We start from the raw sequence: 24415 nt of genomic DNA on the forward strand, positions 1-24415 counted from the left end.
TTTAGGTCAAAAAAATAAAAAAGATGTGCTCACCTCAGATTAGAGCAGTCTTGACCACATGTGAACAGGAGGTTGACTATAGAAGAAGAAGTCACACAAAGTGGCTATTTCATTTTTGAGATAGAGCCTCTAGTGTTGGAGTTATGAACAGTGTGACAACTTACCCGTGTGACAACTTACCCCGCTCTCCCCTACTAAATAGAGGAAATCCCGGGATTTCCATTGGTATCTGATTTTGTGTCTTTTATCTCCAAAGAGGAAGGAAATAACAAAAGAAAAGGTTTAATTGAGAAGATTCTTTTTTCCTTTATTCTCAGAAGGATGAATAATGTGTTGAAATGTTCAGTACCCCAGGCTTTGTTTTGCTGTCGGTGTCGGATGAATTAAGGCGGAGCAGTAGACCCCATCACAAGCTTCTTTCATCACTCTTTCCCCCCTGCACCCCAGAAAACACACATTTCTCTGCAGCTTAAGTAGGCGAGTACCCCTCTCAGCCAACACAAGTCACAGTAACAGGGCCAGCGTATCAGTGCCGTTGCCACATCAGTGGCATCTTTAGCTTCATATTCGTGTGATCAACCCCGTGTGAGTTTTAGTCCAGTGCGCGGGGAACTTTACACAGAAACAAAGGAAATCTGGCACCAAGTAAACTATTTAAATGGGGGAACAGATGACCACAAACGGCAAGAATGGCACCTCCACAGCTTGTGTGCCAAACAGTCACCCAGAGAAGGCTGAAGAGGTGGAAGGAAGGGGGCACTGGGGAACCAAAGCCGAGTTCATATTGACTGTGATGGGTGCGATCATTGGACCCGGGAATGTGTGGAGGTTCCCCTACCTGTGCTACAGAAACGGAGGAGGTGGGTGAAAGAAACGCTCTTAGTCGTCAAGCACATTTTGTCCACCAGTATTTTTTTCCTCCGTGCGTTAGAACGAAAAATTCCGCCTTTCTTACAGGTGTGTTTTTCATCCCATACATCTTGTTCATATTCACGTGCGGGATCCCCCTCTTTTTCCTTGAGACTGCCTTGGGACAGTACACTAGCCAGGGGGGAATTACTTGCTGGAGAAGGATTTGTCCGCTCTTTCAAGGTAATTAAAATAAACTCCCCCAAATTTTTCTCCGAAATGTCAGTCATACTTTATATATATTCAGTGAGTCCTTATATTTACCAACGGGCTTGTATCCTAGTCTATTTTTTATGCGTGCTCGATTATTCCCCTAGAAACAGAGCTGAGACCGCCTCCGTGTCCAAAAATGGTCTCGGTCCAACAACAAACAGTGTTGAGGCAAGGTGCCAGAGGGGAAGTTGTTTACACTTCCAGTAGGAAAGTAATCACTGCTACTGGAAGAGGAAGAATGATAAATTATTTATGCTCATGTAAAAGATTATTACACGCATGATTGTTAAGTGTAAGAACCACATGAATGCATTTCATAAATATGTTGGTTACGTTCCATTTATATTCCTGCTTCATTGCACAACGACCTTATTTATATAATTAGACCTCTGCAAAGAGAAAGTGTTTACACAGTGTTTCGACTGACATTGCACTTGTATATAGCTTACGTCTGCGGTGTTTCCTTTGCGCACCTCTTAGCTCTTAGACTTTAGGTGCTGTGCAAGAACAGAACAGTTTCAATAATTGGCCATTACCAATTTTATTTATTTGTTTGTTCATTTTAGGCATGGGCTATGCCAGTCACTTAATCATCGCATTCAGTGCAACATCTTATATTATAATCTTGGCATGGGCGTTCTTTTACCTGTTCCAGTCTTTCAGTGGGGATTTGCCTTGGGCCACATGTGGACACTACTGGAACACAGGTACTACAGTACTGGTATATTCTAAAAAGCAGTGACTATTGTATGCATTGCTTGTTGTGTGCTGTAATAGTTTTGAATATAGAATATATGAAATATAATTTGAAGGCAACACCTTTGACACTGTAAATGGGCATTTTTACTTTGCTGATGTTTTATTTCCCTATACCAGACTCATGCTTGGACTTAAGCCATCTGAATCTGAGTATGACGTCCAGACTGAACACTACTCTTCCTGTTGTGGAGTTCTGGCAGTAAGCATATAGTCAACTCACACAAGTTAAACAGAATGCTCCCCCCTCCTCCCCTTTTTCACTCCCCTCCCTCACTTGTCTCGTTCCCTCTCTCCTCCTTTCTTTATGATCATTTTCAGATGTTTTCTTTTAACTCTCCACTTCCTCCCACACTTTTTTTCCCCCTCATTCGTCAGTCATCCAATCTAGCACTCAGTTTTCCTCCCTCCCAATTTCCACATGTCCTTCCCTTTCACCTGCCATTCATTTGTGGTCTCCTGGTCTCCCTCTCACCCACATTACTGCTCCCTTCATTTGACCAGGCGTTGGGTTTTAAAGGTCTCTGGTGGTATTGAGGAAGTTGGGGGCTTGCGATGGGAACTGGTCCTTTGTCTCATCCTCAGCTGGATTATCTGCTACTTTTGTGTTTGGAAGGGTATCAAGTCGACAGGAAAGGTTAGTAATTTAAAAACTGAACATCTTATTTTTTTTTTAAATTTTTTCCTTTAAAAAAACAAACAAGAAAAGTTGTAATAGTATATCATAAAACCATTCTAAAAAGATTTTAAAAGTCCTGATAATGTGGCCTTGTGAAAGAATGTACATTAAAAAAAATAACAGAGGATTTAATCTAGAGCCTTGTGGAACACCGTGCTTGTTGACAGCAAACAAACAACAAAAAACAGTGACTCAGTACAAAAATCCAAGATGTCTGAATTAGCAATAAAAGAGCCTTTATTAAAAATCTAATCAATTTTTATTAGAGGGTTGCAGAATGTATGTATTTCCACATAAAATATGTATACATCATTGGGTTGTTTTATATTTGAAGGCTAAACCAAGGTTATTAGAGCTAACTCAAACTAAACTAAAAACTAACATGAGGCAGCTTAGTTAACTAAAATAAAAATAAATACTAGGCTTTTGAAAAAAAAAAAAAGAAAACAAAGTAAAATGTTTTGTGAAATTGGAAATAAAAATATAATAAAATATTGAGGGACTCACTTTTAGTATTTGTTCATTTTAAAATTTCAAACTAGCATAATAAGGATTTGATGTGCGTTTTTATTGAGACTTTGGATGTCTAAGACTGACTTTCTGAAATCTTGCTTGTGACCTATGCTTTCTATATAATCTTAAAAAGACTAAAACTAACACTAAACAAATACAAATAAACTGAAACAAACAGAACATTTTCAACATTTTCAAACAATAAAGACTAAACTGAAATCATCAAACCCATTCTAAAAACCAAATAAAAGGCAAGGCAAGGCAAGTTTATTTGTATAGCACAATTCAACAACAAGGTGATTCAAAGTGCTTTACAGAGACATCAGAAACAAAAACAAATAAAAAGCATGATTTAAAATTGATTAAAACAAGCAAATAAACTAACTAACTAATTAACAAACAAACAAACAACAGTATATAAAATCAAAACAGATAAAATCAGAACAGTAGATAAAATCAGTAGTTAAATGTAAGTTTTGAAATTTAAGCTTAAAAGTGTGGATTTGGTGCTTTATTCAAATGCAGCTGAGAACAGGTGAGTCTTCAACCTGGATTTAAATAAACTGAGTGTTTCAGCTGATCTGAGGCTTTCTGGGAGTTTGTTCCAGATATAAGGAGCATAAAAGCTGAATGCAGCTTCTCTGTGTCTGGTTCTGACTCTGGGAACTGATAAAAGACCGGATCCAGATGACCTGAGGGATCTGGATGGTTCATACTGGGTCAGGAGGTCATTGATGTATTTTGGTCCTAAACCATTCAGAGCTTTATAGGCCAGCATCAGAACTTTAAAGTCTATCCTCTGACGGACAGGCAGCCAGTGTAAAGACCTCAGAGCTGGACTGATGTGGTCCACTTTTTTGGTCTTAGTGAGGACTCGAGCAGCAGAGTTCTGAATGAGCTGTAGTTGTCTGACTGATTTTTTAGGTAGACCTGTAAAGATGCTGTTAGGTATTTTAGTACCATGGTAGCATTTACTGGATATTGTTTTATAGTGACATTATGCAGGAAAACTCTGTCATTCAATAAGGCCCCTTTGTTTTAGTTATTTTTCTCTTTGACCCAAGAATTGATGTGTGAGAATCACAGGCTGGTACAAGGTTGAAATACCACAGAGATCACTCCCTCAGCTACATTAGTTTCTTAATCTTTTAGACGCCTGTTGAAGGCCAAATGGTTTGTTTCAGATTTCACTAATGAAAGAACTCTTTGTTTTGTGCCTTGAAAATATGTCGCTGAGATAATCACAATTGTAGCTGAACTAATAAACTACACAAAGGATGCTTCTTCACCCAAGGGCAGGAAGACGCTCCCTTATCTTGGTCTGTACTGGTTTAAACTGATAATCTGCTGTCTCATGAATTTTACCCTCTATATAAACTGTTGTACTTGTGAATAAAGTTGAGTCAATTTGGGAAGACAATCTAAAGCAGTCTCTGTTTTCTTGTTCTCCCAAGCTGCTCCCGAGCTCGTACTAACACGTTGAATGGCATGCTTGAATATTGCTTGAGAATATATTTGACTGTGTTACAGACTAAGGGACATTCTCTGCTGATAGGTGAAGGTACATTCTCTGCTGATAGACGTCCACGCCTCGAAGGAAGTCGATCCACGGATTAGGCCTTGGAAACCGTTTCCTTCAGATGCTGTTACAGTAATCAAGCCTACTAAAGATGAATGCATGGACTAGTTTTTCCAGGTCCTGTTGAGACATCAGATCTTTTATCCTTGAAATGCTATATATAAAAAAAAATAGAAAATGCAAAACTATAATAACTCTGTGCTAAATGGGTATTGTGTTAGCTTGGGTAAAACTCCAACATCAGAAAAGCATAGTTTTATTCTCTGTTTTACTCATGCTTTAACATCTGGTCAAATTACACAGTAAGTATCAGCTGTATAATTGGCAATTAGAACCATTGATTCATGTATTTTTGAAGACATTTTCACATAGTTATAAAGCAAATAACTGCACTGTTGCACTGTTAAGACACTAACACAGGAGGTACAAGCAACCATTGAAAAAAAAAATTTTTTTTCTTCTGATTGTTGAAACTTTTGGCTAGTGGCTGCTGTAGCTTGCATGGTGCACGGGGTGAGTATTGCCCCATGACACAAACTGACGTCTGCAAACTCACATCCTACAATTCTCTATGTTAATGCATGCATTAGAAACACTAGAATAAAGGCACACAAACACAGTAGCTACTGGAGGGCACAGCACATTAAGTCAGTGTGTCATTACCCAGTCTTACATACCCATGCTTGATCAGGACTTGTTTTCATATTTTGATCTATACTGCTACCCCGTTATCCACATTTTTTCAATGTACAGTACAATTTGATAAATGTTGCTCAATAGGAGTTGCTCAGTATACATGATACAGCAGGGAAAAGCACTTTGCACATTCATCCAAAATTGAATGTGACAGATGTGACATCTGCAGCTGTTTCCTAACCCACTTATATGTCCAAGCACTGGTCCGTCTCCTGCTCCCAGTTTTCCTGTATACCTGTATTATAAGTGTCATTACTGCCTGATGTAATTGTCTGTCATAGCTACCCATCTCATGCCATTTATCTTGAATTTTGTTGCTAGCAATGCTTGTTGTGACATGTGCTGTTGTCCTTTTTTATGAAGAAGATGAAGGAAGTCTTTTTCTGGCTACATAAATGAATATACTCAGTCTCCAAATAGTCAAATGAAATAGTCTCTTCCTATGTTCTTTTAGGACACTGCTGAACATGCAGCAGCTATGTCTCCATCCTCTATTCAGTTTACATTTCAGATGCTTGCATGAAAACCATCTATGAACTCATTTGAATTAATCTGATACTGAAGTGTATGGTTTTCAAACTTGTCATTCATGAAATTTATGAGTAAAGGGGACAAGATTCAATGTTACAGTGGGGCAAAAAAGTATTTAGTCAGCCACCGATTGTGCAAGTTCCCCCACCTAAAATGATGACAGAGGTCAGTAATTTGCACCAGAGGTACACTTCAACTGTGAGAGACAGAATGTGAAAAAAAAATCCATGAATCCACATGGTAGGATTTGTAAAGAATTTATTCGTAAATCAGGGTGGAAAATAAGTATTTGGTCAATAACAAAAATACAACCCAATACTTACATAACCTTTGTTGGCAATAACAGAGGTCAAACGTTTACTATAGGTCTTTACCAGGTTTGCACACACAGTAGCTGGTATTTTGGCCCATTCCTCCATGCAGATCTTCTCGAGAGCAGTGATGTTTTGGGGCTGTCGCCGAGCAACACGGACTTTCAACTCCCGCCACAGATTTTCTATGGGGTTGAGGTCTGGAGACTGGCTAGGCCACTCCAGGACTTTCAAATGCTTCTTACGGAGCCACTCCTTTGTTGCCCGGGCGGTGTGTTTTGGATCATTGTCATGTTGGAAGACCCAGCCTCGTTTCATTTTCAAAGTTCTCACTGATGGAAGGAGGTTTTGGCTCAAAATCTCACGATACATGGCCCCATTTATTCTGTCCTTAACACGGATCAGTCGTCCTGTCCCCTTGGCAGAAAAACAGCCCCATAGCATGATGTTTCCACCCCCATGCTTCACAGTAGGTATGGTGTTCTTGGGATGCAACTCAGTATTCTTCGTCCTCCAAACACGACGAGTTGAGTTTATACCAAAAAGTTCTACTTTGGTTTCATCTGACCACATGACATTCTCCCAATCCTCTGCTGTATCATCCATGTGCTCTCTGGCAAACTTCAGACGGGCCTGGACATGCACTGGCTTCAGCAGGGGAACACGTCTGGCACTGCGGGATTTGATTCCCTGCCATTGTAGTGTGTTACTGATGGTGACCTTTGTTACTTTGGTCCCAGCTCTCTGCAGGTCATTCACCAGGTCCCCCCGTGTGGTTCTGGGATCTTTGCTCACCGTTCTCATGATCATTTTGACCCCACGGGATGAGATCTTGCGTGGAGCCCCAGATCGTGGGAGATTATCAGTGGTCTTGTATGTCTTCCATTTTCTGATGATTGCTCCCACAGTTGATTTTTTCACACCAAGCTGCTTGCCTATTGTAGATTCACTCTTCCCAGTCTGGTGCAGGTCTACAATACTTTTCCTGGTGTCCTTCGAAAGCTCTTTGGTCTTGGCCATGGCGGAGTTTGGAGTCTGACTGTTTGAGGCTGTGGACAGGTGTCTTTTATACAGATGATGGGTTCAAACAGGTGCCATTCATACAGGTAACGAGTGGGGGACAGAAAAGCGTCTTACAGAAGACGTTACAGGTCTGTGAGAGCCAGAGATTTTCCTTGTTTGAGGTGACCAAATACTTATTTTCCACCCTAATTTACGAATAAATTCTTTACAAATCCTACCATGTGAATTCATGGATTTTCTTTTCACATTCTGTCTCTCACAGTTGAAGTGTACCTCTGGTGCAAATTACTGACCTCTGTCATCATTTTAGGTGGGGGAACTTGCACAATTGGTGGCTGACTAAATACTTTTTTGCCCCACTGTATGTGTGCAGTGTGTGACAGGTTTCTTATTGTAAGATCTAAATGGTGCAAAATCGATACAAAGCATAACTTGGCTGGGATTAATTGAAGTTTCTTTCAACTTTCCAAAGAACAGTTTTGGCAAAGTATTTAGTAAGCTTTACACCATGTTTTAAAGCACTGATTAGTAATATCAGAAGAGCAGCTATAAAGAAAAGCTGTTGGTGTGATTTTTATCATTTCAAAAGGTAAGTAATATTCACGTTTAAGCTAAACATTACACTGGAAGTTATAGTGATCTGATTAACGTTGTGGGAACTGTTTATTTCAAGAGTAATACACCCAAGATGCTACTAATGTGCCACACCAAAGCTGGATTTAGGAAAGCAAGCGTGCAATACAGTAAAACTAAAGAAAAAAATATGAATAAAATAATGAAATGACAGGTCAAAACAAACTATAACTTTCTTTACCATCTCTTTTCTCTGTTTTTTTTTTTTTTTTTCAGGCAGCCTACTTTACAGCAACCTTCCCCTATGTCATGCTATTTGTTTTGCTTATACGTGGTGTTACCCTCCCAGGGGCAAAGGATGGGATCATTTATTACCTCTACCCTGACATTTCTCGCCTGTTAGATGCCCAGGTAAAGAAAGCACATAGAGACCCGAGATCAAAAAAGCTAGATGTTTTACAGTGACATTCATGCACTACAGACACACACACGATGATTTTGTTTGACCTTTCCAGGTGTGGATGGATGCTGGCACTCAAATCTTCTTCTCTTATGCCATTGGCCTTGGTTTCCTCACTTCTCTTGGGAGTTATAACACTTACAACAACAACTGTTATAAGTAAGTCCAGTACTAACTGTCATAAAGATCATTATGATCATCTTTTAAGTTGAGCATCAGCATCTACAACATCTGTGTCTAAGTATTTCTACATACCATATTCATTTTATTGTAGGGACTGTTTCTACTTGTGTCTGCTGAACAGTGCCACGAGCATTGTGGCAGGCTTTGCCATTTTCTCTGTGTTGGGTTTCATGACATATGAACAAGGAGTGGATATTTCTGAAGTAGCAGAATCAGGCATGTACTGTCTCGCTTCAGTTCAACTATATACTGGACATGAGAGTGGCAGTTTCATACATTTTCTTTGAGGCTTTCTGGTGTTGTAAAAATATTCAGGAAACCTGCATGGCAGCAAACTTTTCACCCTTTGGGAAGATCTTGTGATTCTTCTTTTCTTTCTTTCAATCATAAGAAGCTTTCTGGCAGAGCTCATATGTTGCTCTGCCATTTTATTTTTCTTTTGATGTTTTGGCTTAAACTTGAATCATCTTAGTTAAGGTGAGTCTGATTAAAGCTAACCAGGGGCCTGTTCTTCGTACCGCGCTAAGTGAGTTAGCTGGATGAGATTGTTGACGATTTCGCGTGATCCTGGATCGTTCGGTTCCCCGAAGCCCATCCGGGACTTGCTGTCATAGCAACAGAGCCGTAAGCGTAAACCTGCTGGGGAGCAGGTTTACTTTATGTAAACAGGATTAGATCGCGGCCACGCAGGTATGCCCGCGTCATTCATACGAAAGCAACAGCGATATTCCACCACTGTTTCACCATAAATAAATAACATCAATGTAACTAAAGAAGATGCAGCACTTGATCCATTTATTGATTTCACACAGGTCATTTCCTAAAAAAGGGAAATGTTCTATTAACATTCTATTACATGTATGTGATTATTACAGATTTAATTCATATTTCAGAGTAGCAATTGTAAATTACTTCGTGTAATCAAGATGAGAGACCACGGCTATAAAAGCGAAGGTGGATTTGGGAAGTCTGTCGCAGCCATATCCTGTCCGTTTACGCGAGCAACCCATTGCGGAAGGTGCAAGATTGATAAGGAGAGTCCTCAGAATTCAGCGTATATTGCGGGACAGACAGGATCCTTTAGCTCAGCGCGACAGTGTGCTCATAGAGAGATATCGATTTTCCCGTGAGGGTATTATTCACTTAACCAACTTGTTGACGAGGGGGTGCAGGACCACCACCTGTCTTTTGTTGCTCTGCCCTTTTCTTGGTTGCTGTTATAAACAAACAGATTATTCCAGGGTCTCTTTCCAAGAGACTAAAAGCAATATAAGAGATAAATATTACCATTCTGTAGAATATTCTTATATTTCACTTTTACCTGTTCCCATGTTCTAGTGGGTCCTGTCGTGGCTCTAATGTGAAAGAGGATAAAATATAACATATTATAATATAATGTAATATAATATTGGATAATATAGTGTAATATAATAAATCTACCCTACCGCCTACTGGTGTTGGCCAGAGGGGCTGATGGCGCGATATGGCAGCCTGGCTTCTGTCAGTCTGCCCCAGGGCAGCTGTGGCTACAACTGTAGCTGCCTCCACCAGTGTGTGAATGTGAGAGTGACTGAATAGTGGCATTGTAAAGCGCTTTGGGTGCCTTGAAAAGCGCTATATCAATCCACTCCATTATTATTGTTATTATTAAATTACTTACGAGTTTAATTTGTCAGCAACTTCCTGCCAGCCCTCGCTCCTTGCTTTTGCAGCCTTTGCAGTGTTCCCTTGCGTTCTGATTAAACTCTGAAACTCCTGAAATCCCTCACTCAAGAGTTCTTGCTCTGCTGCCGAAAAATACCGAGCCGAGCGCGCTCCGTCGACATTTTCGCCGACCAATCAAAGGGTTGCCGATCAATGTTTCTACTATCGATGCGTAGCCCCTTTTACGACACCCAGTGATGTCACATTACTGCGTCCAGCTGTACTAATCGTCAACGGATAGTATAGCTTTTATTTTGGAAAGAGACATTTCTCTGTAATAAACTCTCTTTTCCAAAGATGAGTGATTCCTCAATCAGATACAGGGCTTGCAATATCGCTAGCCCGACGTCCTGGAGCTAGCGATTTTTTCAGTCTGGCTACCAAAATCTATCTCTGCCCTGCCCGTCGGGCTATTGTAGGAAAAATATATGTCAATGCTTTTGCATTCTTTCAGAAATGTAGCTGGGTAATTATGTCATTGGCATCGGTGAGCCACTGTCAATATGTGACATATTGAAGTCGCGTTTGAATTTGCGCTTGTTTTTTTGCTTTCACTTTGCAATCGCACGAACTGTGTATAGAGAGCGACAGCACTGATCTGTGAGTGATGATAATTTGTGCACCAATTCCTCTGACATCGTCTTATCAATCGTTAGCTTACTATGCAAACATGACAAGTGAAATCTCCCGCAGCAAGCTTAAACATGTGAGAGGTTGATCGCGCAGAGAATCGCTGAGCTTATGTGAGTGCATGTGTAAAAGCATTTCAGTTCTGCTGAGCCAAATAAGACAGGTCAGGGTGAAGAAGTGACAGCCAAAGAAAAGCTTACCACAAAACGGAGAAGTTATGACAAATCAGACTATAAGGCAAAAAGAAAGTGCAGCTTTATGGTTTCATGGACAAAAGAATTTCTGTGGCTGCAATATGATGAGCTAAATAACCAGGGCTGCACATAAGTGGTCCGCAGGTGCGCATTCGCTGTCAAAATAAAAAACACGCACAAGGGTTAGGGTTAAATTTAAAAACTGTACTTTTGAGTTAAAATATATATTTATAATTTTAATAAATGACAAATTAAAAATGCATGAACATTTTTTTGTATCGAAAAAATATCGAACCGTGACACCAAAGTATCGAACCGAACCGAACCGTGAATTTTGTGTATCGTTGCACCCCTAATATACATATATATAAAGTAATAATCTGGCTCATTAAACCTTTAAATTTTTCTTTTTGAGGGAATCAGTAAGACAATAATGCCAAATTAGTTTCCACAGCTAGTACACCACTATGGCTAGGCAATAAAAGTCTATGACGCTAGAAACATGGTTGAGCAGCTGAACTACAATAACAAGCGAAAACAGGAACTTTAAATGGATTGTACTGCAGACCGCAAGGCAAACTGCTGTGGCTGACAAAACAATAACAACAAAAAAGGATGTTTTTGTAAAGAAATTGATGGATCCCTTGGCCTCTCCTTTAGCACCATAATAGAGATAAAAGCAATAAGACAGTATACTGAAGTATCCACACATAACGATTCCTGTCTGTGTCCTATAATTTACATCTTTGATCTGTCTTTACATTATTTGTTTGTAGGTCCAGGGTTGGCATTCATTGTTTACCCCCGTGCTGTAGCCATGATGCCAGTGCCCCAAGTGTGGTCGGTGTGTTTCTTCCTCATGATCATTCTGCTTGGGTTGGATAGTCAGGTACTAATCCACGTTAGAGTATGTATGAATGAAGAAATGGAATACTATGTGACTAATGAACAAACCGTGTGTTGCAATTGGTTCCTTACAGTTTGTTGGTCTGGAGTGTGTGATGACATCACTGGTTGATCTTTTTCCTTGCCTGCATCAAGGCTATAGACGTGAGCTGCTTCTGCTGGCTGTATGCTGTACCTGCTGTTTGCTGGGACTCTCCTTGGTCACTGAGGTACGTATTCAGTACAGACGGAGCTACACGATAAGAAAACATTAAGGACGTTTTTGATACTGTTTGACCGATATAGCTCTTAATGTGATTTGTAGTGAGACTGAAAGAACTATGTAAGGTATGTAGTCAACTACTAACTAAACCTTAGTTATTGACACTACATGTTTTAGTGTACAGGTAAAATCAAGGGAAGTGGCCTCTACTGGAGCACATTTAAAAAATAGGGATGAAACAGTGGGGGTTAAATCCATGTATTCTGGGGGGCTAAGACAGATCTAATGAAAAATAAACGAACAGAATATACTATAAATCTTATATCTAAACATTTAGTTTTACCTAAAAATGAGACCGCTATGGTGTGCTAACTAGAATACAGTTCATATTTAGGAGTTTTTTCCCCAAGGATCCAATTTCCAAGTATGGAAAAATTCTTTTACATAGCAAGAACACGTATGTGCTCCAGATGTGAGTTTGATCAATTTTGGTTTTGGTGTAACACTATAACCCGCAACTGAAATCCTTTACTCTTGTCACTGTGCAAAACAAGTATTGCATGTTGCATTCTTGCTCTTTTATCTCCAGGATTACTGCTACTGTGGTGTATACTTTATGAATGATGCCTTTGAGTTGGGGGAGTTGTATCTGGGGATTGCGTGGGTTGCATTTGGCCACAGTTTCCATGCTAAGTAGAGCTGATGCAGCTGTCATGACTGGTGGTTGGGTATCACTTACCTTTGTAACACTGCCTTTTTATACTGGTTCCAGCTTAGTATCTTAGCATGGTTCCCACTGCACTAGAGCCTCTATAGCTCCAGCTGTGACTGACGCTTCCTTCTTTTGACGATCCAGCTGTAGAAAACAGCTGCATTTTAATTATGTATTTGGGTCTTCTGCTCATCTAAGGTTCTTGAATATGTTGCTGTAGCTTCTCAGTACTTGCTCATATGTGTCTTGTTCTAGTAATGCACTTTAATCAGCATGTCCTGCTTGCCTGACATTCAATGCAAAGATTGTGGTTTGACACTACAGCAATATTTCTCTTGCTCATGTTTCAGTGTAAGCTTGTGCATTAATCAATGCTTTGTTGTGTTCTTTAAATTAATTAATGGCTTTGCTGTATTATTTAACCTATTTAACACAAGCAAAAGTTAAATTTAAGGTGACAGTTAAATATATATGGCTGACATATATATGGTTCTCAATTATTTTAACTGGCAAAATAATATACACAAAATTTTGTGATTGGATACCATTTAATTATTGAAGTTCCAACTAAGATATAATAATTTGTTTGATTCCAAATTACTTTTAATAAGAAAAGACAAATTTAAGTTTATTTACCCCCATATCAGTGACCTGAAGTAAAATAAAATTCATAATAATCCACCTCTAATGAATTTTGAAGTTTTAACACTTTAGCACTTAATTAACTAATTATCAGCAAGTGTGACCACGTCTATAATAGTGGATGTTTTGGCAGTTTGCTGGTCTGGAGCACTCAGGTGAGTGTTAACACTATGCCATGCTATGCTGGGAGTGGACATTTTTAAGGTTAGGCCATACAATGCCTGGGATAACAAACCTCTAAGCCTCAGTTAGCATGTTGAATGTTGAAGTTTATAATAGAAAAAACAAGTAGGGCTTGCCTGGAATGCTTACTAAGAGAAAACTTTTTTTCCTCTAAAAAGAGTATGACAGATTCGGTTTAGCTTTGCAAAGCAGCATCTGAACAAACCACAAGTATGCTGGAACAATGTCCTTTGGACAGACAAGATCAAGGTGGAGATGTTTAGCCGTAATGCACAGAGTCACAGATGTCAAGCAACTCATGAAGTTTACATTACTTGCTGCAGGAGGGGTGATGAATCAGGCTTGCTATGCAGCTACACACACACCTTGCAGTCATTGAGCAGAACATGTCGTAGTATTTTAGAGTCAAATGTGAGACCAACTTGAAACTAAAGCTTGGCTGAAACTGGGCCATGCAACAGGCTATTGATTCCAAGCACAACAACAAATCCAAAACAGAATGGCTGACAAAGAAAAAAAAATCAAGACGCTGCAATGGCCCAGACCTCAAACAGACTGAAATGCTGCAGCGGAGCCTTAACAGAGCTATGCATAAATAAATGTCTGCAAACCTTAATGAACTAAAGCAATGTTGTAGGGAAGACTGGGCTAAAGTTTCTCAGAATCAGAATATTTTATTAGTCATTGGGGAAGACTGGGCTAAAATTCTTCCACAATGACATCAGAGACCAATAAAGAAGTTATTGCTGCGAAAGGTGGTTTTATAAGCTGTTATATCATGGGGGTGCAGGCTTTTGGATTGAGCACTAACTAACTAACTAAGCCGGATGATTAGATCGAGAAATCCCTCATCTTTGGAAAAGAGAGTTTATTACAGAGAAATGGCTCTTTCCAAAATAAAAGCTATACTATACGCTTCTTCTGGGCTATATTCTCAGCAGCATATTAAACATATCAGGTCCCCATAAGGAGAATCATGTGCTAACGGCTGTCTAAATGACTCGGGTAAAGTTTGTAGCATGCGTGCTTGTTGTTTTTGTCTGCTTCCACTTGTCTTTGCACTAGGATGCTGTCGGAGTAAATGTGCAGTCATATTCGTTGAGTTCCCACTAGTGCTGTCAGCGTTAATCTCGTTGAAATGACGTTAACGCCACAACACGGCAAATCTCCGTTAACGAGCTACCATGGCAACCACAATTAGAATAAACATCAGAATTTTTATAAGTTTGCATCTAATTGGTATAAAACCATTAAACTGCTCTAGTAACATTTTAATTACTCTAGTAAAATGTAAATTGCTCCAGTAAACCCTGAGGAAAAAATATTGCATTATAAAGTCATGCCAAGGGACATGACCAAGCATGCTTGTGTCAACTGTTGTGAGTGAGACTGAGTATGTCTGTGATTAGCTTTATTTCCTAACTTTCTTTTTATCATTGGATTTGAACGACTGTGTATTATTCCTTATGTCCTTTTTTGTTCTTTTTAGGGAGGAATGTATCTGCTCCAGCTGTTAGATCATCATGTCTGTAGTGGCACCACTCTGCTGCTTCTCTCTTTTTGCCAGTCTGTGAGCATTGGCTGGGTGTATGGTAAGTCAGACAAATAGCCAACCAATTACAGACTGTGTTGTGACAAAAAAAAAAGACGCTGCTCAGATTCAGAACAATTTTCATTGAGACAAAGACCAGCGTGTGCTTGTTTGGTATAAATTAGTTTGAAATAAATGGTTGGTCTTACTAATAGCTCTCTTTTACCTAAAGGTGCTGATCGTTTTTATGGTAACATCTCAGACATGATTGGCTATCGTCCACACCCATTCATGAAGTACTGTTGGCGCTACATCACTCCTTTCACCTGTTTTGTAAGTCATGTCATATAATAATGTATAATTTGTGTTTCCCTTTCCACAGTTTTGGCACCGCAGAGTATTCACACTTTTCAGTTTCACACTGAAGAATAATCCACTTTGTCTTATTTCATCACAGGGCACCTTTATCTTCTCCATTGTCAGATATTCCCCACTGAAGTTCAGTAGCACTTATGTTTATCCACTCTGGGCCAACATCTTGGGCTGGTTCATTGCCACAGTCTCCCTCTCCCTCATTCCACTGTTTCTATTATATAAAATAATCCAGGGAAAGGGCACTCTTCGACAGGTGAGCCTTTTTTTTCTCAAAAATTGTGGAATCAGTATGAGATAGCTTATATTTGATGGGGAATGGATTCACTTTTAAGAACCATCACTGACAAAGAAAAACAATAACTTATGACATTGAGCGTTCACTGTTTTTATTGTTTATCTATGCTTAGTTATTTTGGTGTATTAATAGACATAGAATAGTTTTTATCAGTGGGAAAAGCTGTTAAATGCATGAAAATGCAGTTAAAAGTCCAAAACCTATGGCCCTGTTCACATTTTCCAAAGCAGTCCAGTCTGAGTTGGAGACTTTGGTTGGCTGATTCTGGCCCCTGGGTCTGAGAAAAGTGTTTGGATTTTCCCACATTGTTAAATTCAGTGTTTGAACATTTTTAAAGAGTTTTGGACTGCATACACTGAATCCCTGGCCTTTCACCAGGAGTATCAGCAGGAGATCTCAAATCATCTTACATAAGAATGGGTTTATGGAAAACACTTTTAGAATTAATACAGGGAAAACAATGGACTCTTTTTTTCTGTTTAATTAGCGAGCCTTACTCCACCATAATGTGACCGTGGCCTCTGAGTTTCATGTTAAGTCAGTTCTGTTCTACTGCTGCAAATACTTATCAGCACACTAAACGTATTTCACCTTTTTTGTGTTTTTATTACATCTTCATGAAATGTCAAATTATAATATTGTAATACTGAATTGTTCTTTTACAGGAAAACTGAATGCAATTCTTTCATTGGTTGTAAAGTTTCAAGATTGTATTTAATTGCGCCTCATATCTTCCAAAAATGTTAATCAAAAATCTATTTAAAGATGGCTTTTTTTAAATCCTCAAAACAATTACAATCTACAATTTATCCTTTCTTTCCTCAGCGTTTCTTAGAGCTCTGCCAGCCTGTAGACGAACCGCTGTTTGATCAAAACCTCCATCTTGCTTTGGGACGAGATGGTACAGCAGACCACACAGACCTCGCTCCTTTATCATGCAATGGGGAAAACACTCAATGAACACAATAACATAACGGACATTGTAAATTACTCTCTGCTTTTCTGAGCTTTTATCCATCTAATGAAACTTAAAGAGTGCTTTGAAAAGAACAAGCATGCCCTGAAATTTTTACCTACAGCTTTCACATTTGTACCTTACCTTAGTTTACCTTTATCTAATTATATTTCATCTTTAAGCTTTAATATCTTCAATAGCAATAAACATATATTATCAAAATATATTAGAACAAGCTTATATACTGTTTATATAGTTTGTCTTAAGCGAGCTGAATAATAGAACTACACACACACACACACACACACACACACACACACACACACACACACACTCATATAATTTTAAGCTGCGTTACCATTTCATATGAATAAATAAATCCCATGCAGTGATGGGATCAAAATGCTGGCATTCTGATCCATGAGAAGGCAACTCTGTAGTCAGTACTACATTATTCCATGACTAAAGTACTCATGTAGTACCCATCTGTAAACTCAGGCGTAGTTTTGAACTCATCTGTTAATTCTTGTAACTGTATCTAGACCGTTTACCAAATCTGTCCAGACAATTGTTACTATTAATTCAATTATTATTTTTTTATTAGTTTGTATCGGTATTGTTTGTTTTGCTTAGTTACTTTGTTCATTTCATTTCAGTTTCAAATATTTAAAAGTGTTTGCTTCTTCATTTTTTCCATAACATGGAGGGTTTTGTATTAAATTCAGAATGTGATTTGCAATAATGACGTCCCAGTCTCAAAAAACACATTCTTCTTGTGGTGTTGTGTTGATAATTTTGACCAAAGGGACAGACTAAAGCTGAAGAAATTTTCTGTATATTATTATTTTAGCTTAGATACGATATGAAAAGTGTAAAAAGCAGCCAAAATCTACAGAAAGGCTGAAGACCACTTAAAAATTCTACAAGAATATTTTGCTCCTTGTAGGGTAGGTAACTGTATTGATCTGACAATGGAAATTGTTGTGTTACGGCAGCAATATAAAGAATAGGAAGCAAAATATGAAGAAATGAGGAGTGGCTATTTCTGTTTCGCAATTTCTTGAATAAAAAAATTAACCCTATTTTTTTTTTGTGCAGTAAAGCAGATTATTAAATTATTTAATTAAAATGTATTTGAAGAGAAAATAAATATTTTCCACTTAGTGAACCAAACTATAATTTATATATATATATATATATATATATATATATATATATATATATATATATATATATATATATATATAAATATAAATAATTACAAAGTGTGTGTCTGTTGGTAAAATAAGTGTTGGACACGTCACCAGTTTTCAAAGTAAATATATTTCTAAAGGTGCTATTGACACGAAATTATCTTTCACACAAACTATTTATACTTTTTCCCACTCCTGCACAGTGGGCGTGGACCACCCATAATTTTGTTGTACATATAAAATGACAATAAAGGGCTACTCTATTCTATTCTAAATCCTGACTGTTCTGTGGATTCAGGTGACTGGCCAGCTTCCACCAGCTTTAATTCCTTCTCTGAAACCAACAGAGTTTCCTTGGGTGTGTTTGGTGAACTGATGTTCTTTTCACTTCCAGGATTATGGCCCCAACAGTGCTCACTGGAACCTTCAGTAGCTGAGAAATTAACCAATAACCAACACCATCAGTATGTTTTGCTACCATGAGGGTGCCAAGGTCTTGAGAGAACTCACTGGTTTAACCCATCATTAGATGCTTCGTGTGTGTGAAACATTGGTAATTGATAGGTTTGTAGCTTGAACCCATCCGCTGGAACGTTGAAGACAATATAATTACACTGCTAAGCAAGACACAAATAGGCAAAGTTCTTCATGTTACTCGTGCACGGGAGAGACCGGACAGAGCGCCGTCCTTTCGCTTGACCCCAGTTGCTCTCGTCCGTCCTCCCATACCACTGTCCTTTTATTGAGGTTACATGAATATGCATAGGTTCATTAACATACGACGTCTACATACAAACAAAGAGTACCTTGCCTGTGTGTGTGTGTGTGTGTGTGTGTGTGTGTGTGTGTGTGTGTGTGTGTGTGTGTGTGTGTGTGTGTGTGTGTGTTGCTGATCAAAGGGTCAAACATCCTTGGTCAGGAAGAGGGTAGACTAGACCCCCCCCCGGTGAGGAAGTCCAGCAGTTCATCTAAACAGAAAAGCACTTAGACTAGAACAGACGTAGCTACGTTAATCCTACCATAAAACAATTAAGACAAGATGCGACCTCTTCCCGTGCTCCCAGGATGTAGGTGTGCATTCTAGTGTGGAATGCACACCAAGCCTCTGTAGCCTGTTAAAGATCACACAACTTATCACTACACAATTGATTATACACCTCTAAGCATCTATGGTTAAATATTTCTAAGCATAAATGACAATCAACAATACAAACTCTAACATTCCCCCGTTTTTGACCTTTATGCTAGAAAGTTCCCAGTTATGCATACCTCATGTCTGACAGTTTCAATGCAAACATTTTTATACTCAGCATATGTCAAATCACCCTAAATTATTGCAAAGATACACAGTTTAATAAATGTATTAGCAGTTACCCCATTCATTGAGCTCATCTCATGGCAAACTGCATCTTACGAGCAACCAAAGAAATTGTTAATTTAATAGTGAAACTAAGAAAGTAACATTTTCAAAAACATCTCAGCTTGGTGGTGCTTCCTCCGGGTGTGCAAATCACATGTCTCTCTGCAGAGTGGTTTGAGTTCTGCAGGGCGTCATGAATGTCTCTTCTAGTTGTTTCGTTGTCCATAGGACCAGAGTCCAAATGTATGTAGAATAAACATTCAAACATACCAGTTAGTTTTGTTGTTTGTCAACATGGGTCTCAGCTATTTCCAGAGCTGCAGACCTCTCAGCACTCTAGTTTTATGGCCTCTTACCAGCCCCCATCACCTGACTTCAGACCTTCGTCTTGTGAGGGGGATATTTATGACTCTGCCATTGTCCACGCTCTGCAGAAAAAGCTCTCTGTGGAAAGGGTGCTGGGTTCCGTCATCTTACTGCTGTTATGATCCCAGCAGCCTTCAGAGTGTCATCGTATGCACAGTACAGTGGCACAGCATTAGATGATGTTCATAGGAAATTGCTGTCATCACCACCATAGCTTCTGGTTCCTGTGCTTTCACAGAATCATGATGTCATCCTCGAACTCCTTCTGCGCTGTCGATGGAGCTTGGCACGCTCCCCTCATCCCACGAGTTTTCATGTTCCAACGCTGCTGAAGGTTTAAGGCAGAGCACGTCGTACACCTTAGTTGTCTTCCTCAGCGTCAATATTGAATCTTTCATTTTATTTAAAATCTCCTGGAAACTCAGTAGCACAGCTCTCTGTGTCATGTCTGCTGTGCTGAAGATGATCTCTGATCCTCCTGAAGCCTCTCTCCTGGCCTCAGCTCCCATCTTGTGGACGATCCTCTCCTCTATTTTGCAGGCAGTTTCATGGTCCTTGCTGTGGCTCCAAGGTCTGATCTCATGATGGGCCCCAACCAGCTTGACCTTTGACCTCAACCACTGCCTGGCTGTCAGCTATGCCTGGAATGGTTCACGCTTCTCACTGGGCCTCTGAAGATTTCTCAGGAGATTACTGCTGCACCTGTATTTCCTTGCTAAGAAGAAAAACTTCTATTTGGAGAGCATGTCAACAATCATCAAACCACATTCTTTAGTTCAGTGAACTTCACTTATAGGCCATCAAAGCCTCATCTGAACATGGATGCACCACTTGCATAGGTTTAATACTTGTAAATAAACGGCTAATCACACAAATCACTGCAACAATAATAGTAAACATTGTTTAATGTTAATCCTTGCACTCCACCTCTTGACGCATGGACATTCCCATGCGTCAACTCACCAAACCTGGATCCCTGTCTTAAAGAAAAAGATTAGCTAGATCATGTCCCAGGCAACATCAGGGCATCTCCTCTGGAGTAGCTCCGTAACCCTGCAATAAAAGATGTTAGCGTGTGTTGCATATTAAGTTTGCTTAACACCTGGCTCTCCCAGGAGCCTGCATACACACCATCACGGCCTGGAAAGCAAAATCTGGAAGTGAAATCAAACTTCATACCTGTAAACAATTGTATCATAAGAGTAATAAGCATTCAACATCAACAAGACAAGTGTCATGTGCAGGTTTTCTCAAATCAGTAACTACAACTATTACCCTAATTCACCTCAGACATGGATTATCCCATGTACTCTGTTAACATTAATGTAATCAGTGACTTCTCTTAAGCAAAGTCACTCCACTCATATATTATTATTATGGGTTCAAAAGTGGCCAGCAAATGAGCCCATAATAAACTATTCCATAATTACCGTAATCTCTTATTTGTTTTACTCATGTCACTTGTCCGCTTCAGCTGAATCTTCTAAATGCAGTCTCAGAAAAACAAACATTAGCAATACACATTGACCATCCTGGTGGGCAGGCGTCGGCCATCCACATTCCAGAGGTGCCATAAAACACCATAAAGTTAACACTCGCTGTGGAAACAGTAACACTGGTCTCATCACAGTATGTCTCAAACTATATTAATTTCTCCATCAACATATAGCCTGTAACTACAGTTTTCTTCACACATAAACCCAGAAATCATGTAGTAGAGAAACATTAGCCAGTATTCCTATAAATCACATAATCAAACACATGAAGAACCGTAATGCTGTAAAAACGAAAATGCAAATGTTAGCGCTTGCGCAGGCGTATGCATACTTTGTCACAGTTATCTCTGTGAGCACACAAGCTAGTGAATGACACACACATAGTAAATTCACAGACACAGAAAATGGCATTTAAAATGTTAAATCATCACGCAACCTCGAGTGTTGCTGTCATCTTTCTGCTTCTGTAAAGGGAAGCACACACAGACTCATCTGCACCCCTGCCAGGCGGGGGTCAACTTCACACAGTCGTGTTACATCAGTAAAGTCTTGTCAGCTTTTGTCAGCTTTTACCAGTCAGTCAGTTTGTGTTCCTTTCACTCACTCATTCATTCCTTCTTTCTTTGCTGATAGTGGAACCTATCGTTGCATTTAGTTTCCACTCTCAGCAAAATGACGTCATTTCAAAAAGAAAAAGAAGAACTTTAGTTTGGATTACATCGCTGAATCCTTTTGGACTGGGACTGTCATTTAATAATTGTCCCAAATAAGTGGCTTTCTCCAGAACCCATTTAAATGTGGAGAACTCACTTGGCACAATTGTCTTGACGACGTGTAGCGCTTTTAATTCCCGACATGCAGATCTGCTTTAAAGAACAGAGATTATCGAACAAAACTTTCAGTGCACTGTGAAAGTATCAAAATAAAAAGGCCTTGTTAAGTCATGACACAAGCTCCTCATCTCAGGAGGGTAAATCATACCATTAGCATGGTTCATCATACCATCATACTAATCGGCAGGCTCAACTTCACAACAAAAGAAAAATCATCAGCTAGATTCACTCCAAATCAACCATCAGCTGCACAAAACAACATAACCTTAATGCCTTATTAGCTATGAGTTTAATCCCCAGGTCTGTGCTCTTCACTCATTTAGGTCACAGATCTATTTTATTCAATTTTCCTTTTCCCTTCATCATAAAACATGTGACATGCTGTCATGCACTTCACAAAACAGTCTGTTCTGACGTATTCAGAGTTGTGTATCTAAATACAGGATTCACTCGCACATCAAAGCAGGAAACTCAGTGTTTTAGAGTCTCCACTCAACACACAACAACTCCAACACATCTCATTCACTCATACTAGAATTCAGTCACCTTTCATTAATCTAAAACCGATCAACTAATTTGCATATCAGCTATTAACCCACTAAGTTGACAGGACGACAGAAAAGCATGTTCAAAATAGTATCACAAAAGACAATTTCCCTCATACAGTAAATTACTTGTGCTGCATTAATCAAGCAGGAAGCTTCTCCCAATTTACTATATTAACAACTAAATTTATTGTCTGATCACTGGTTGGTCAAACCAGGATCTTTTTTCCCCACAAAAGTTAAACTGTTGTCCTGCAACCTGGAGAGTCAATTTTTTTGCATTGGATACATTCAGTATTTAATAACAAGTGTCTGCTAAATTGACACTAATTTAACACTGATGAAAGATAACAAGCTAATTTTCATTGCATGGGTGTTTGTGCCTTTCCTACACACTTCTCTGCTATTATTTAATCATTTCTTAACTAATGTGCTATGAGTCTTCATGAGTCATTTTGTGTTTGGAATTGTTAGTAGGGTTAATGCATGTTCTGCTTGTGTGTGTGTGATTTTGTATATGATGTATATGTTTTTTATATTTGCATATATCCAGACTCCTCCTCAATTTTCCAACTTAAGCAGTCAGTTTTCTTTTCCCCAGGTTTGCTAACCCAAATTTTGATTTCCCACATTAAATAACAGCATTCCTCTGAGTTCTCACCTAGTCTTCTCACTCTGTTGTCCTCTCACTCTTCAACAGTCCAAACAGCCGGCAGTTCTCCTTCAGCTTTGTCCTGTGTTCCACTGTCTCTTCTTGCCATTTTACTCCACAGGTGGCAAATGTCAAACTCCAACTGTTCAGTTCTCCTCAAACGTTTTCTTCACATGCACAGTGAAGTCACAGCCTGTTGTAAACACAGTGCCATCCATCCGATCAGTCAGGATGATGGGTTTGCTCTTCTTCTCTGATACTGTTTGTCCACATTGCTGCTGCTTTGCTGGGACTCTTTGCTCAGGACTTGCTGCTGTCTCTTTATCATGTTATTGCTTTGGAGCTGCATTCCTTGTCTTCAGGGAGGGGTGAGAGCTTGCTTGCTTGTGAGGTTGAGAGACACATGGCGCTGTAAATAAGTCAGCCAGAAACTTGGCCTGCATGTTTCCAATGATGTTAAACTATAACTTTCTTCCGACTGCTGCATGTGGAAAATTGATTCAGGTCTGCTTTTCACCTGAAAGTGACAAACTAAGACATTTCATTATTATCATCACTGCTTAATCAACACACATCTCTCTCTCTCTGTGTGTTTTTGTGAACAGTCTTTTCTTAAAAGCAGAAAATGAAATTATAGTTGTTTTTGGCTGATCAACACAAAACCTTTTTCCTATGATTTTTCTTTTTCACTCTTTTTTTTCTTTTTTTTTCGTTACAATAGCTGGTGACCTGCAGAATCACCGCTCTCACTCACAATCAAAGGCAATTACTTTTACACAGCGCACAAAAACACTGTGATGTCAGACACATTCACACTCACTTTGTCATCTGCATAAATAAATCATATGGCTGGAGATATGTGCCATGGTGATCCATAAGCATGATCACACGTTTATTTAATTATTTTCAACCCAACAAAACAAATAAACAAAAACATGATGCTGATGCTATGAACACTCCACACACAAGAGTCAAGATTCAGGAAAACTGCTCATGGAAACGCTGCACACTCCAGTTATCACAGTTATCATAGCGCTGTTTCCCTCTCTTAGAGTAGTTCTCAGACAGCTCTCGATCTGATAATGTGTAGCCTGCTCATCAGCTCAGAAGAAAAAAAAAAAAACTGCAACGCAACATCACACAGTAGTTGCTCTGCCCACAGCGGCAAAGTCTTACACTTTCATATTCAACTCAGCTTCTCCATCATGTACTTTT

General features: G+C 39.2%; 1 protein-coding gene across 1 annotated transcript; it reads left to right on the forward strand.

The window, feature by feature from the left end:
- The first annotated feature begins 596 nt into the window (after positions 1-596).
- LOC146624514 (sodium- and chloride-dependent GABA transporter 2-like) lies at positions 597-16872 on the forward strand. The gene is made up of 14 exons (XM_085364637.1): positions 597-860; positions 958-1092; positions 1689-1829; positions 1999-2080; positions 2383-2515; positions 8060-8194; positions 8299-8402; positions 8518-8642; positions 11731-11843; positions 11935-12069; positions 15089-15191; positions 15363-15463; positions 15588-15758; positions 16626-16872. The coding sequence occupies exons 1-14, from the start codon at positions 659-661 to the stop codon at positions 16758-16760; spliced, it is 1815 nt and encodes a 604-aa protein (XP_085220763.1). The 5' UTR covers positions 597-658; the 3' UTR covers positions 16761-16872.
- The last annotated feature ends 7543 nt before the right edge of the window (positions 16873-24415 follow it).

This window comes from Diplotaxodon limnothrissa, linkage group LG10 (assembly GCF_057381915.1).
Source record: "Diplotaxodon limnothrissa isolate DT_005_m linkage group LG10, D_limnothrissa_male_GT1.1, whole genome shotgun sequence".
Lineage (NCBI taxonomy): Eukaryota > Metazoa > Chordata > Actinopteri > Cichliformes > Cichlidae > Diplotaxodon > Diplotaxodon limnothrissa.

Bases quoted from the DNA above. Each gene is read 5' to 3' on its own strand.
- LOC146624514 (XM_085364637.1), top strand. From the start codon at position 659: ATGGGGGAACAGATGACCACAAACGGCAAGAATGGCACCTCCACAGCT. The intron at 861-957 runs GTGGGTGAAAGA...CCTTTCTTACAG, and splicing joins GTGCTACAGAAACGGAGGAG to GTGTGTTTTTCATCCCATAC. The intron at 1,830-1,998 runs GTACTACAGTAC...TCCCTATACCAG, and splicing joins TGGACACTACTGGAACACAG to ACTCATGCTTGGACTTAAGC.